Source organism: Saccopteryx bilineata, chromosome 4, assembly GCF_036850765.1.
Source record: "Saccopteryx bilineata isolate mSacBil1 chromosome 4, mSacBil1_pri_phased_curated, whole genome shotgun sequence".
NCBI lineage: Eukaryota > Metazoa > Chordata > Mammalia > Chiroptera > Emballonuridae > Saccopteryx > Saccopteryx bilineata.
Genome location: NC_089493.1, coordinates 154848629 through 154864865, shown reverse-complemented (window position 1 = coordinate 154864865; position 16237 = coordinate 154848629). Strand labels below are relative to the sequence as shown.

At 40.7% G+C, this 16237-nt stretch overlaps 1 protein-coding gene across 4 annotated transcripts in view; it reads left to right on the top strand.

The window, feature by feature from the left end:
• The window catches only part of UIMC1 (ubiquitin interaction motif containing 1), a 164181-nt gene that overhangs the window by 98426 nt on the left and 49518 nt on the right, over positions 1–16237 (top strand). For all 4 annotated transcript variants that reach the window (XM_066272305.1, XM_066272308.1, XM_066272306.1 and 1 more), the window contains one exon: positions 6151–6304. In XM_066272305.1, the coding sequence (XP_066128402.1) occupies positions 6151–6304 (154 nt within the window). The remainder of the gene's footprint in view (positions 1–6150; positions 6305–16237) is intronic.

The following is a 16237-nucleotide window of genomic DNA, read 5'->3' as shown; positions in this document are numbered from 1 at the left end:
TTTCCACACACCTGGTCGACGCTCTACGAGCCAGGGCCAACCAGTCAGGGTCAATTCTTTTTTTTAAAGATTTTATTGCCCTGGCCAGTTGGCTCAGCGGTAGAGCGTCGGCCTAGCGTGCGGAGGACCCGGGTTCGATTCCTGGCCAGGGCACACAGGAGAAGCGCCCATTTGCTTCTCCACCCCTCTGCCGTGCTTTCCTCTCTGTCTCTCTCTTCCCCTCCCGCAGCCGAGGCTCCATTGGAGCAAAGATGGCCCGGGCGCTGGGGATGGCTCTGTGGCCTCTGCCTCAGGCGCTAGAGTGGCTCTGGTCGCAACATGGCGACGCCCAGGATGGGCAGAGCATCGCCCCCTGGTGGGCAGAGCGTCGCCCCCTGGTGGGCGTGCCGGGTGGATCCCGGTCGGGCGCATGTGGGAGTCTGTCTGACTGTCTCTCCCTGTTTCCAGCTTCGGAAAAATGAAAGAAAAGAAAAAAAAAAAGATTTTATTTATTCATTTTTGAGAGGAGAAAGAGAGAGAGGGAAAGAAAAGGAGGGGAGGAGCAGGAAGCATTAACTACGTTATGTGCCTTGACCAGGCTAACACAGTGTTTCAAACTAGCAACCTCAGCATTCCAGGTTGATGCTTTATCCACTGCATCACCACAGGTCAGCAAGAATTCCTTTAAAGAATTTAAAGTCTTTAAAATTATTTGTTGTGAAAAGTAGCCTGAGAATTAAACTAATTTTTTGTGGCAATAACGATTTTGGTTACATTTGTGTATACTGTACTCTTATTCTGAGGACTTTAAAAAGACTTCATTTTCTTATTCCTTTTTATATTCTAGGATTTTTGAATACCTTTTTTTTTTTACAATAAAAGTTAGATCTCCCTAGTTTCTTCACTGCAGGTAACTGGGTAGAAATTCTGCTTTCATGAATCATACACACTGCTTGGTTCTCTGGAACCTGATCTGTTACAACTGACAGACCAAGATTCCCTGGTGCCGGTAGTGGTGGGAATGATGATGACACTCCCTGCAGCAGAGCAGCTCAGGACAGATTCTGCTAGAAAATGTCAGAATAGCCTCAGGTCCTTTTTCTCAGGAGGGACTAGAACCTTCTAAATGGAGTTGGAGAAACAGAGTGCTATTAACACAGTCATCTTAAAGTATATCCTGACCAGGCAGTGGCTAGAGCATTGGCCTGGGACTTGGAAAACCCAGGTTCAAAACCCCAAGGTCACCGGCTTAAACACAGGATCACTGGCTTGAGCAGGGGATCATAGACATGACTCCACGGCCACTAGCTTGAGCCTAAAGGCTGCTGGCTTGAATCCCAAGGTCGATGGCATGAGCCCAAGGTCACTGGTTTGAGCAAGGGGTCACGTGTTCATCTGGAGCCCCCCAGTCAAGGCACATATGAGAAAGCATTCAGTGAACAACTAAGATGCTGCAAGTATGAGTTGATGCTTCTCATCTCTCTCTCTTACTGTCTTTCTGTTCCTGTCTGTCTGTCTCTCTTGCTAAAAAATTCAAATATAGAAGAAACCTTTCAAGTCTTTAGTTAATCAAGGCTGATTTCTTACCCATCCGTGACTGCAGAGTAGACAGTTCTTTGGGATAAAGAGCATGAACCCTATTTAGAATTTATAGTGTATATGTCTGCACCAGTACACATCAAATGGATGGAATTGCATGGCCTTTCTCACATTGAATGTCATCCTTTCGAGTTGCTGTTTGCTGATATCGGTGTATGTCTCTAGCCTGAGGAGTTTCCATTAAAAGAAGTTAGAAATACTGTAGTGTTTAAGTCATTGAATGATCACTTACCTAGTTATAAGTCACTTTACTAGAAAGATAGAATCTGTACATTTTATATACACAAGGATGGTATAAGGGTTGTGGAAGCTTGCCTTTGGAACCTGTGTATAGGATCATTTGTCCTGAACTTTCTTGTTTATTGGAAAATGGTATGGAAGAATGCAAGTGTAGCTTGAGCAGTGGAGATAGAAGACATGACTTTGAATACCAGTCCCATCACTTAACTCAGTGATCTTGGGGAAATTATTTAATTAATCAGTTTATTCATTTATATAGCTGATACTTATAACTAGTATACTTGGGTCCAGTCATTGTTTTAGATTCTTGAGACATAAAAATAAATAATAAAAAAATGGTTTCTGTCTTCAAAGAGTTTTGTTATGGGAGAAGACATATATAAACAGAAAATTATAATGTGGTCTGACAAATGTAGAGAGATCCCTAGAGCATTAGGGGAGCACAGAAGAGGAATGCTTTTCTGAATTTCAGTTTTTGAGACATTCACTGAGTTTCTCTGAAGGTTAAATTAGATGAAGAATATAAGACCACACAGTAGAGATGTGGAACCAGTTATTATTTTACTGCTTTGTAATATATTGCGGCTGTTGAGTGACATTACCTTACTAATGATAGAGAATTACTTGACGTATTTGAGATATTTGGAATATCTGTAATCCCTCTTGATTTGATTTCCTGCGGTGGTCAGGTTCCTTTTGAAATGTTTTCTGAATATCTTGCCTGAAAGTTTCTCTTAGTTGGGGTCTCAAATAATCTGTTTTTACAAGAGTTAATGGACATTATTCAGGATCAAATAGTTGGTTTAGTCGGTTGGTTTTTAAATAATTTTAAAAGAAACCTATGGTAAGAAGGAAAATAGCTAAACAGATAGCTTTCTTAGCTACCCATGAGATGGGAGGGGTGGGGCAAGAAGTTAGTTATTTGGAGGACATACTCTTATTTTCACTGGGTCCATTTCTTGAGTTGAAGTTTCTTTTAGGCCAGAAGGTAAGAGACCTTTAAGAGATCAAGATTTGATGTCCAACTGCCTCTAATGGCTGGATAGTATTTTAAAAGAAGTAGAAGCAACTTGACCGATGGTAGCACAGTGGATAGAGTGTCGATGTGGGACACTGAGGTCCCAGTTTTGAAACCACAGGTTCACCGGCTTAAGTATGGGCTCATCCAGCTTGAGCATGTGGTGACCAGATTGAGTGTGGGATCATGTTGAGCCCCTGGCTTGAGCCCTAGGTCTCTGGACTTGAGCAAGGGGTCACTGGCTTGGCTCGAGCCCCCAGTCAAGGCACATATGAGAAGCAATCATTGAACAACTAAAGTCCCTTTGTGTGTCTCTCTCTCTCGCTCGCTTAAGAAAAAAAAAAAGCAGTAGAAGCAGTTCTGCAGAGACTTAATCCCTGACTACTCGTTCCTAATAAAAGTTACTTTACTTGTATTTTTTTATGAGGTTCCTCATTAATAGTTAATATTTAAATAGACCGTTTTAATGGTGCTGGAAGAAAATCTTGTTTTAATATAAAAATGTTCAGAAACTTGTGTTACCTATGAATGTGATTGGAAGTAGTCTTGTCTTCACAATAAGACTATAATAGACAGACTACTCCCTCTTGAATACATTAATAGTTGAAGGGACATTTTCTGCATTTTCTAGAGCTAGTGATGCATACAAAGGAATATAGTGCTGGATGTGAGTACTGTGACATTCATGTGGTATAATTCTGTGCTTAGTGAACTTTAAAAGGCCAAGTAACTGCTCAATTGACTCTAACTTTCAGTAACTCAAGACTACTGCAAATTATTGAGTATATTTGATTTTCTCCCCTCTGCTCAAACAGCTTTGCGTGCAGAAGATGACTTTTCATTGTAAAAATTGTAAACAGGTCCTGGCCAGTTGGCTCAGTGGTAGAGTGTCAGCCTGGCATGTGGATGTCCTGAGTTTGATTCCCTGTCAGGGCACACAGGAGAAGTGACCATCTGCTTCTCCACCCCTTTCCCTTCTCCCCCCCCCCCCCCCCAACAGCCATGGCTTGATTGGCTCAAGCGAGTTGGCCGCAGGCACTGAGGATGGTTCTGTGACTTTTGCCTCAGGCGCTAAAAAATGGCTCAGTTGCAACGTAGCAACATCCCCAGATGGGCAGATCATTGCCCCCTAGTGGGCTTGCTGGGTGGATCCTGGTTGGTGTGCATGAGGTACTTTGTCTCTGCCTCTCCTCTCTCTCTAAAAAAATATATATATAAACAGAGGAACCTGGATTTGTAAGAAGCTCAGTGACTAAGCATGGAATAAATAACACCTAGAACTTCTAGACCTGCACTTTCTAGAGAAGAATTATGTACTGTAACCTTACAGTCTCCCAATATCCATTAGAGTCAGCTTCTGGAAGCAAAGTAGAAGGGGGTACCTTTTGCTTTTGCCACACTGTGGTGAAATGGAAATACAGAAGGTTTGATGTTATACAGGCCTGAGTTCAAGGGTAGATTGCCTGCTTACTCACTTTGTGATCAGTAGGTTACTTTGCCTTTCCAAGCCTCAGTTTCCTCTTCTGTAATACTGGAGCTAGTGATACCTTTAACAATTGGATTGTTGTGAGGGATGGATATGGAAAATGCCTGGCCAAGCATGGCATAGTATAGGAACTTAACCACTGTTAGTTCCTTTCTCAGCTTCCTTCCTTTCTCTTTCAGAATATGTCTTTTTAAGTACAAGACACATGTGTTGAAAACATTTTCAGACATTTGTAGAAACTGATTGACTTGGTGTATAGATGGCCTGTTTCCATCTCTGCTGGATCACATTCACAAGCAGTGGATTTTAGGGATGACCTCAACTTAGAGGAAAAAAAACAAACACCCATTTGGCTCAGAGCTCAAATTATCTACCTATTGCAGTTTTGGTCCCTTTTTGTTCTTGTACCAGAAGTTGTTTTTTTCCCTGTAGTAAGGTATAATGACAGCCCAGGTGCTCCTTGCTCTTACATGGAAGCAGTAGCGATGCAGGACAGTTTCACATTGATTGGGAGGACATGCTGTCCTTTGAAGCAAGTGTTAAGGCAGTAGTGCTGCAGTGCTCAGGCATACTGTTAAATTAATCACTGCAGAGCTCTCAGTTCTGACCTGTAAAGGTAAAATAAAACTGCCTCTGAGAGACCCTGGCAACTATCAGGAAAATGATGACTGTAGGGCATCGAGAGGAACAAGAGAGATAAGGTATAGAAATGGCTTCAGCAGAATTATCTTAATGACTTTTCTTTGGCCTTCTTAAATATTTGGGTCTTAGTTGTATTTTCTCTTTCAGTCCAAAAGTCATAAATAAAACACAAGAGGTGATATGTCTCACTGGTGTAAGCTGAGACCTGGGTTATTAAATTTTAGTTGTATTGTTTTTGCGTAGAGCTCTTTTATTTTTCTAACTCCTTATATATGTCAAGTCATGTATATATGTCAAGTCCATTCTTTTATGAGATTCAGAAAGTATATTTAAGATGCTGTTGCTATACAGACTGTTGAAACACTGCAGACACAGAATACTGACCCAGGGAGAACAGTGCCTTGCAGTGTGATAGAGAGGAATGCCCTGTTTTTGGAGCCAAATAATCCTTGGTTTGAATTTTGGCTCTGCTACTTATTCTGTAACTTTGAGCAAGTTGCTTTAAAGTTTTGGACAGTGCTTTTCTCATGTGTAAAAAAGGGTATGTTAATACCTTTGTTAGGTTGCCTCGAGGATTAAATGAATATTACATGCAGAGTACTTAGCACAGAGTGGGCTGGCACTGAATAAATTATGTTATTGTATCTCTCAATCATCAGTCCTGAATTTGCAAACTGATTGATATCATCTCTTTGAAAGTAAGTGAAGTATGAATAGAGTTTCTTGCAGTTCTTTGGGGGAAAATTATTTTATAAAGTAAAGCTGTTAAAATTGCTGTTTGTGGCCTTGGCCGGTTGGCTCAGTGGTAGAGCGTTGGCCTGGCGTGCAGAAGTCCCGGGTTCGATTCCCGACCAGGGCACACAGGAGAAGCACCCATCTGCTTCTCCACCCCTCCCCCTCTCCTTTCTCTCTGTCTCTCTCTTCCCCTCCCACAGCCGAGGTTCCACTGGAGCAAAGGTGGCCCGGATGCTGGGGATGGCTCCTTGGCCTCTGCCCCAGGCGCTCGAGTGGCTCTGGTCGCAACAGAGCAACGCCCCGGAGGGGCAGAGCATCGCCCCCTGGTGGGTATGCCAGGTGGATCCCGGTCGGGCGCATGTGGGAGTCTGTCTGACTGTCTCTCCCCGTTTCCAGCTTCAGAAAAATACAAAAAAAATAAATAAAAATTGCTGTTTGTCATGTTCTTCAGGTTGGTAACAGGGAAGATGCTGAGAAGGAAATACCTACTTCTACCTTCTCATTCAGTACCAAGATATCCTGCCCACTATGTGACCAGGCCTTCCCACTCACAAAGATTGAGCGACATGCCATGTACTGCAATGGGCTGGTAGAGCAAGATACAGGTAAGGACTTAACTGTCCACGTAATGGTTTTGTAATTTTATACAATACAGTGCAGGAAGAAGAGGCAGTTCTTCAAAGTTACAGTTGTTTTTATTTGTTTTGTTTTTTATATAGTTAATTTTTTAGTACTTTTCATGTTCTTTATTACTTTGGCAAAAATGTGATTTTGTGGCAGATACCTGAGGAGAAGGGAAAGGGGCAAATATTTTATGTTTTAATGTTTCAACTTGTTCTTTGCCATATGTAGGCCAAATTCACTATAATTCCATGAACCTTGCATTTCAACTTATATATTTAAATATTGAGACTGCTATGGAACTTGAGCAACTAAGTTCTAGAATTGCTTCTTTTTTTTTTTTTTTTTTTTTTTTTTTTACAGAGACCGAGAGTCAGAGAGAGGGATAGATAGGGACAGACAGACAGGAACAGAGAGAGAGAGATGAGAAGCATCAATCATCAGTTTTTTGTTGTGACACCTTAGTTTTTCATTGATTGCTTTCTCATATGTGCCTTGACTGTGGGCTTTCAGCTGATCTAGTAACCCCTTGCTTGAGCCAGCGACCTTGGGTCCAAGCTGGTGAGCTTTGCTCAAACCAGACGAGCCCGCACTCAAGCTGGTGACCTCAGGGTATCGAACCTGGGTCCTTGGCATCCCAGTCCGACACTCTATCCACTGCACCACTGCCTGGTTAGGCTAGAATTGCTAAAATTTTTATTTTTTTATTTTTTTATTTTACAGAGACACAGAGAGAGAGAGTCAGAGAGAGGGATAGATAGGGACAGACAGACAGGAACGGAGAGATGAGAAGCATCAATCATTAGTTTTTCGTTGCAAGTTATGACACCTTAGTTGTTCATTGATTGCTTTCTCATATGTGCCTTGACCGCGGGCCTTCAGCAGACTGAGTAACCCCTTGCTCGAGCCAGCGACCTTGGGTCCAAGCTGGTGAGCTTTGCTCAAACCAGATGAGCCTACGCTCAACCTAGCGACCTTGGGGTCTCGAACCTGGGTCTTCCACATCCCAGTCTGATGCTCTATTCACTGCGCTACCGCCTGGTCAGGCTATAAGTTAAGATTTCTGAGAAAGAAAAGTATTTGTTATTTTTTATCTTATTTATTAAATAAGTAAATACCAAAACTTATAATTTAAGTAAATTTTTTATTCTTTTCCTGATTATTAAGTAGTTCATGTTTACTGTATTACTACTACAAATAATAACAACAATAATAATAATGGCTTACATTTATTCAATACTTAAAATGAGTCAGTTGCCATTTACATAAGTAGGACCATGACATCTGTATATTATTCTGCAGCTTGTCTATAAATTTAGCGTAAATTTAGATCTTTCCATGTGCAGGTAATTTTTACATAGTTGAGATCTAACTATTTTGCTTTTTCTACTTATAGCATAAAATTTCCTTTATGAGTCAATAAAAGTTACTGTAAAAATATTTTTAGTGCCTATGTAATATTGTAATCTGAATTGCCTACATTTACTTAACTATTGTGTATTTAGAATGCTTTCAGTTGCCATGTACATGGCACTGAACCTCTTAAACCTAAAGTTGTCGCTATATTTTGGGGTTATTTCCCAAAGATATACTTCTAGTTTGGGTGGTAGTAAGAAAAATGGGTGCTGGAGTCCAATCAATCTGAGCTTGAGTCCCACCTCTGTCACATATTACAGTGTGCAACCTGTGCTAGCTTCCAACTTCCCTCTATGCATCTGTCAAGTAATAGTAATGCCTTATTTGTGTTTTTTTGTGAAGTTAAATGAGATATTTTAAGGAAAATGTCTAGCACATAGTAAGTACTTAAAATTTTTCAGCTGCTGTTACTACTCCCAATGGCCAAAGATTCTGTCATATTTTTAAGGATCTTTGTGAATAGCATTGTAGTCTAAGTACAGTGAAAAGTGAAGATCTAAATCTGGTCATCAACATCTTTTAATTGAAGAGCACTGAAGGCCTAGGATTCTAGATGCAGTTTTAATTCGACATAGCTCTTTAGTCTGATTTTTTAGCAGAGAGTACCAGAATTCTGAGGTTGGGCATTTGGTGACCAGAGAGGTAAGAGACTGTCTTGTGTATGTCACTGAACATGCTTACCCAACTGGTATATTAATTGTCTGAGTCAACAAACTTACACAGCATTGAGGTCCAAAAATAAATGAATTTAAGAAGCTGAATGTCCCTTGAGCTCTAGGAATAGATGAGCTTTTTCTGGTTGGAATTATTAAAGAGTAGTTTAGAGCAGCTCCTATTTGTATATTCCAGAATAATATCTGATAGTTTATGCTTAAACAGGAAGCTTTAGTATTCTTTATAGTTAGACATCTTTCAACTATATAATATTTGCCTTTTACAGCCTGTTCTTCCTTACTGGGGTGTGGTGAGGTAACTCACAGCCCCCGATATTTGCTGTTGAGATGGATTCAGGCTTGTTTCTGAATTTTCTCAAACCAAATATAGACTTATACCACTGGAACAAGGTCATTCTTATTGAACTTGAAAAGCTGACATCATCAGGTTTGGGTAATGTAGAGTAAGACTTGCATCATCATCCACTCAGGGAAAGCCTTTCCAGTTCTCTTTATTCCACTGGGCCAGCAGTCAGTGACCCTGTCTAATACCACTTAATTGGATTTGCACTTTGGTCTTGAGAACTGCTTCAGACATTCTGTGTGTTTTGTGGTATAACTGGAAGCTTTTTTAATTTAGGCACTGTATGTCTTATAGTTCTGATCCAAATTTCATAGGGAAATTTCAACATCAACCTGTCTACCTAAAATTAGAAAATCGATTCCTCTCTATCACCTACTGCCTTTCTACTTAACTTGAATGCTTCCAGATACTTCTGGAACACTTTTTTTTTTTAATGGTGCTAGACCTTATGTGGGGTTACTAAAGAAGTTTAAGGCAAGATTAATGCAGTTAAGGAGCTTGATGTCTCATTGGGGAGATAGGCGTTAACTTAAGAAATGAATGATTGTATACCCAAATGAGTGTACCTGACTGTAAGTACAATAGGAAAAAGAAGAGCTGCAGTGAATAGGGATGATGTCTCAAAGAAGGTGGGCTTAGCCTGGGCTGTAAAAGTCTGAGCAGGTTTGATTAAACCGATAGGAGAGTAAGGGGCCCTATATCCTCTTAAGGGCTAGATAAGATAGAAAGCAAGGGAAATAGCACTAAACAACAGCTTCCTTTTAATCTTTCTAGTTGTGTTGGCTTGCTAACTTATATTACTCTTTCTGGTGACATTTTAGGCCCTATGAGAGAAGTTGGAGGAGGGAGTCCTCCCTGGAACTATCCCACTCTCGGCTTACTCCTCTGCTTTCCTAGGAACAGAATTTGAGGCTGCAGGTGGGGTGGCAAAGTTAGAGGAATTATGCAAAGCACCAACTAGAGTGCCTGGCATAGGTTCTCAGTAAGTTTGCTCTGTGTCTGGTTTCTCTACCAGCTTACCTGTCTCATCCTTGACAGAGATAGTAGTGGTTGTTTTGGTTCCTCTCAGCTTTATATCTTTTTAACATATTTAATTTTTACTTATTTATTTCTTTTTTACAGAGACAGAGAGTGAGTCAGAGAGAGGAATAGACAGGGACAGACAGACAGGAACGGAGAGAGATGAGAAGCATCAATCATTAGTTTTTCATTGCACATTGTGGCACCTTAGTTGTTCATTGCTTTCTCAAACGTGCCTTGACTGCGGGCCTTCAGCAGACCAAGCAACCCCTTGCTCAAGCCAGTGACCTTGGGTTCAAGCTGGTGGGCTTTTGCTCAAACCAGATGAGCCCCTGCTTAAGTTGGCGACCTCGGGGTCTCGAACCTGGGTCCTCTGCATCCCAGTCCGACGCTGTATCCACTGCGCCACCGCCTGGTCAGGCTCAGCTTTATATCTTGAGACAGGCCAGGCCCTCAGCCTAATTTTATCTTTGGTTTAAGGAAGCCTCTCCTACTGTGGAGTGGAAAGAGTTACTTTGGAAGATACATAATCCAAGCTGGAAGACCATTAGCCCAATGCCTAAGGGTATGGAATAAGAGAGAGACCTCCCAGAGTTAAGTGTCCAGCTTTCGCCTCCTTTCTGGTTTCTTCTGAATCTGATCCTAGCCATGCTTGGTTTGGCTGTGTGAAAAAAATATTAATTAGAGTCATTTACATAAAGTGTCTACCATTTATACCATTTACTGTGCAACACAATAACAGTTATGCATATCATTAAATATATGTCTGATTAACTTTGTTATAAGTTTTATGTTATTGTAATATACACTCTGGTTAAGTTGGCTCAGTCTGCTCACTCTATTGCTCCATGACATGGCTGTCTATTCACAACTATGGAAAAATTAGAGGGAGTGGTCTTTAATGCATTGTTTGAGAGGAGACAACTTGCTAAATTAATCTAGGTTAGTACAAAGGCAGGTTGCCTTTGCTTTCTGCAAAATGTCTTTGTGGCCATTTTTATTTAAACGTCTAAGAAGAATAAGACTCTTCATTTACTCATTCAATAAATATTTATTGAATAACTACTTCATGGCAGATAGAGTAAACAGAATATACAAAGTCTCTATTCTCAAGGAGCTTATATTCTAGTAGTGGGATACTGACAATAAACAATATGTTAGTTGATGATAAGTATTTTGGAGAGAAAAAGAAGGCAGAGAAGTGGGGGATACGAAATCTGAGGTCTGGTGGTAGCAATTTAAAAACATTCCCTTGAAAAGGTGACATTTGAGCAAGAGACATACATAAGAAATGAGGGAATAAGCTAAGAGGGTTTTGATTGGAGGGGAGAGGATGGTGCAGGCAGATGGAACAGTAAGTGCAAAGACCCTGAGGTGCTAACAGGCTTGGTGTGTATGAGTAATGACAAAGAGGCCAGTGTGGCTGGAGTGGAGTAACTAAAGGAGGGATAAACAGAGACCAAGACATGTAACTGGCAAGAGGACAAGTGAACAGGGCTCTTAGACCATAGTAAGGACTTCTGTTTTTACTCTGAGCAAAGGAGGAATCATTGGAGGGACTTGAGCAAAGACTGAATTAATATTTGAGCAAAGGGTTACTCTAGCTGTTATATGAATAGATTGTTGGGATAGGGGACAAGGGTGAAAGCTGGGAGAACAGCCAACATTTTATTTTAGCAAAGTGATAGAGTGAAAGAAACATGGGCTGTGAACTAGTTGGAGGTGTGATACTGTCTTCTGGGTAATATTTGAGAAATTACCTTACCTCTTTGAGGATCGGGTTTCTCATTTGTAAAATTAATTTGACATCATCAGGATTGTTATGAGAATCAGAGACTTAATAAAGTCCCTAACCCTGCGTTTAGCTTGTAATAGGCATTCAATAAATGGTAGTTACTGTTATTATTGAATTTTTTTTTTGCCCATGTAGTCTTGGTGAGGTCTGCTAATAAATACATAAAGGATAAGCCGTTAGCAAGGTAGAGATAAGGGAAAGATGAAAGGTGGGAGAAAAGCAATGTGAGAGTCCAAGTGGGAAGAATAAGCTAGTGAGAAATAGATCCTGAGAGAGCCAGGGGTCACTTGGTCTGCTGTAGCCCCCTGGTCAAGGCACATATGAGAAAGCAGTCAATGAGCAACTAAGGTGCCGCAAATGATGCTTCTCATTTCTCTCCCTTCCTGTCTGTCTGTCCCTATCTGTCCCTCTCTGTCTCTCTCTGTCTCTGTCACACACACAAAAAAGTATTTTATTTATTGATTTTTTTTTTTTTTTAGAGAGAGGAGAGAAAGAAAGGTGCAGGGTGTGGTGGAGCAGGAAGCATCAATTCATAGTAGTTGCTTCTCATGTTCCTTGAATGAGTAAGATAGGGGTTTTGAACCAGCGACCTCAGCATTCTAGATAGATGCTTTATCCACTGGGTCTCGACAGGTCAGGCTATACTATATATTTTTTTGATTAGTAATAATGTTGAAATTATTATATTTTTTTAAAAGCCTGTTTGTATTTTTCTTTTAAGAATTGTTCTCTGAACTTTGCCAAGTATTGGTTTTTTAGTATTTTTTTTTATCAGTTTATATGAGTTCTTTATAAGGCATTTGTCTTTTTCTTCAGAGGTGCTTTCCAAATTTTTTCCACCCACCCATCAGTTTTGACCAAGTTTCCAGATATATGCAGCCTGGGATGGCAACCCCCTTCTTGTGTAAATGTTGTTAAAACTTTTATTTCTTGAAGCAGAAGCAGTGCTGATCCTGCAGAAAGATCTAATTGGTGTGAATATGGGAAGAAGAGTATTGGAATCTATGCAAATTAAAAGGGGAGTGGGCAGCAAGGAGAAAGGTTAAAGAATTTTTTGCCATTAATGATAGTAGGAGGAAGCTAAGAGCTAGAAGAAGGTGGTGGTCTGATACAGGGGTTGTCTTAATTGTCTTCTGAAAACTTCTATTCTACCTTTCTGTGGCACATTTCCTCCTAGCAGCTCCATGCTGGTGCATTAATAAGGTTGCTGTACGACATGGCCTGTGAAACGGCAGTCCGAGTGCAGGCTGTGTCTTTCTGAGCCCTCAGTGCCTTCGCTGTTCCAATCTTGTTCCTCTTAGCATTGACCATCTTTGCTTACTTCTGCTCACTGTGCTGTGCTGCTGAAGAGCCAGGCCTCAGGATCTCTTTTAGCAGTTTATTTCTGCCAGATGTGCTTTTACCTTCCTTGAAAAATAAAATAGCTCTTACTAACACCTGAGTTAATATCCAGAGCATTATATATTGAAGGAATATTAACAGCTAAAAACCACTTTAAAGAAGTTCTCTCACTTCATGATCTAGTCATACTTTTCAATTTAGACATCTAGAGCAGTGATTTTAAACCAGTGTGCTACAAGAATTTTTAAAACATGCAATAACTATTTAGTCAGGGCACTGACCTCTTTTCCCTTAGATTGTTAAATAAAAAAAATGACAGCAGCCAACACAGCAATAGCTTTCTAGTATGAATGAATCAAAATTATACCTAATTAAAAAATAAAATTTTGTCTATTGATATTAGAAGAGAGAGAGAAAAAGAAGGAGGGGAGGACAGGGAAGCATCAACTCACAGTAGTTGCTTTCTGATGTACCTTGATCAGGCAAGCCTGGGGTTTTGAACCAGTGACCTCAACATTCCAGGTCAACGCTTTATCCACTGCACCACCACAGGTCAGGCTATACCTTTTTTTTTTTTTGTCAGACTGGCAAAAAAATACATTTTTTGGTGTGCTGCAGAATTTTAGTAATTAGTTTATGTTGTGCCATGAGATTAAAAAAAATTGAAAATCACTGATTTAGAGCATTTTAAGAAAGAGGAAAGGTGAAAGAATTAATATTAGATCAGTCATCTCCATTAGAACTGTTTTAGAACCAGTCAGGACCATAATTAACTTAGAGGGTAAGTGTTATTATCTCCAGTTTACCTGAGGAAATTGATATCAGAGAGATTTAGTACTTGTCCAGCATCTGACAGTTGCTAAGCAGCAGAGCTGGGTCCCATGGCCAGGTTTGCCTGAGACCAGAGCTAGCATTCTTCTTCATTGTTGTATTCTGTCTTCCTATGTGTAGAAACGGAGAAGGGCAAAGTCTGAGGAGACCATAGAAGCCTCAGTCAGTTTTAGGAGGGCAGAGTACTAGAATCCTTCACCCTTCAATGCAAACATGAAACCTTATCTGATCAGAATTGACCTTTTTCAGCTTTTCAGTTACCTGCAAGAAACAGTTTGATGAACTCAGACTATTTCCTAGTAAACTGAGTCAGTGTGACACAAGTCACGGTAGAAATATGTACAAAGTTAAAGGATTAGATGAATTATCAGAATTAGTTCTGTGGTGGCTGTGGATGGAGATTGACCATTTACAGACTGACTTGCTACTAAGGAATTTTCTAAAGGCCTAATATAAAGGAAACTTGATAGCAAGATATTATATTTCCATTAAGCAAAAGAATTTAATTTTCCAAGTCTTTATAAATCATCTGATTTTAACCAGTAATAGCTACCATTTATGAACAACTGCTGTATCCTAGGAACTGTGCTTTTTGTATTTTTTTAAATTTTAAGTTTTCCATTAAGAAAAAGAAGCATTAATTTAGTTGTTCCACTTAGTTGTGTACTCATTGATTGTTTCTGGTACATGTCCTGACCTGGGGGTGGAACCTGTGACCTCTGGTGCACTGAGCTGACACTTTATCTACTGAGCCATCCAGCTATGGCCTTTTAATTTTTCAAGCAGAGTAGGGGAAGTATAGAGACAGTCTCCCTCATGTGCCCCAAATGGGATCCACCCGGCAACCCCTGTCTGGGGTCAATGCTCTTCCCATCTTGGGCCATGCTCACAACCAAGCTATATTTTGTGCCTGAAGTAGAGGCTCGAAGAAGCCATCCTGAGTACCTAGGGCTGATGTGCTTGAATGAATCGAGCCCTGGCTGTGGGAGAGGGGGAGAGAGAGAGAGAAAGGGGAAAGGGTTGGGGAGGGGAGGAGAACAAATGGTCATCTGTCCTGTGTGTTCTGACCAGGAGTTGAACCCAGGACTTCCACATGCCCACTTGATGCTCTACTGCTGAGCCACTGGCCAGGGCCAGGGCCTTTGTTTTAATTCTTACAACAAACTTATGAAGCAGATATTATTCCACTTTTATAGAAGAGGAAACTGAAGCTTGACAGGAAAACAGTTTCCCCAAGATCACATTTTTAGAAATTAGCAAGAGCTAGGATACAGAACCAGCTTTAATTCAAAAGTTTATGTTCCAAAGAGTCATCTATGAAAGTTCAGATTAAAAAAAAATGCTTGAGAATACCAAATCCAATATGATAGTCAGTATATTGTTTTAAGAATTTGCCTGACCAGGTGGTGGCGCAGTGGATAGAGTGTTGGACTGGGATGTGGAGGACCAAGGTTCGAAGCCCCAAGGTCACTGGCTTGAGCAAGGGGTCATTCGCTCTCCTGTAGCCCCCTGGTCAAGGCACATATGAAAAAAGCAGTCAGTGAACAACTAAGGTGCCACAATGAAGAATTGATGCTTCTCATCTCTTTCCCTTTTTACCTGTCTGTCCCTATTCTGTCTGTCTCTGTCACAAAGAAAAAAAAAATATGGTAAGACTAAGTGATATGAGAACAACATAATGATAACAGTTTTGAGAATAAAGGGTGCTTTTTGTGCAGAGACCAAGGATGAGGGATCAGGAAGAAGCACACAGCTGATTGGTTTTGGTAATAGTCTAGTTCTTAAGTTGGATGATTGGTTTGCATGTTTATTCTTTTGTACATATTATAAAACATTTTTAAAAGCTCATGTTTGTATTGTTTCATTCATTTCACTTTCATGGGAAACTTGATAAAGCAGCGACTAGTACAATTCTGTTTTCCTCATATGAAACTCATTTAGTATTATCTTAATTTAGTCTCTGATGACAAGATGCAATCACTGGATAGTATTATACCTAAAAATCAAAAATCTGTATTGTTGAAATCTCCTTGACTCTCATAACTTTTTTTATTGGTATTTTTCTAAACTGAGAAGCAGGGAGGCAGAGAGACAGACTCCTACATGCGCCCAACTGGGATCTACCTGGCATGCCCACCAGGGGATGATGCTCTGCCCATCTGGGCAACCGGAGCCCTTTTAGTGCCTGAGGCAGAGACCATGGAGCCATCCTCAGCGCCTGGGTCAATTTTGCTCCAGTGGAGCCTTGGCTCCAGGAGGGGAAGAGAGAGACAGAGAGAAAGGAGAGAGGGAAGAGTGGAGAAGCAGATAGGCGCTTCTCCTGTGTTCCCTGGCTGGGAATCGAACCTGGGACTTCCACATGCTGGGCTGACTCTGTACCGCTGAGCCAGCTGGCCAGGGCCTCATAATTGTTTTTTTACAGTTGTGGTGAAATCTGGATCCAGCTCCTACTCTTTCGGCTGCAGATACCAAGATGGCAGCAGAGTAGGCAGATGCA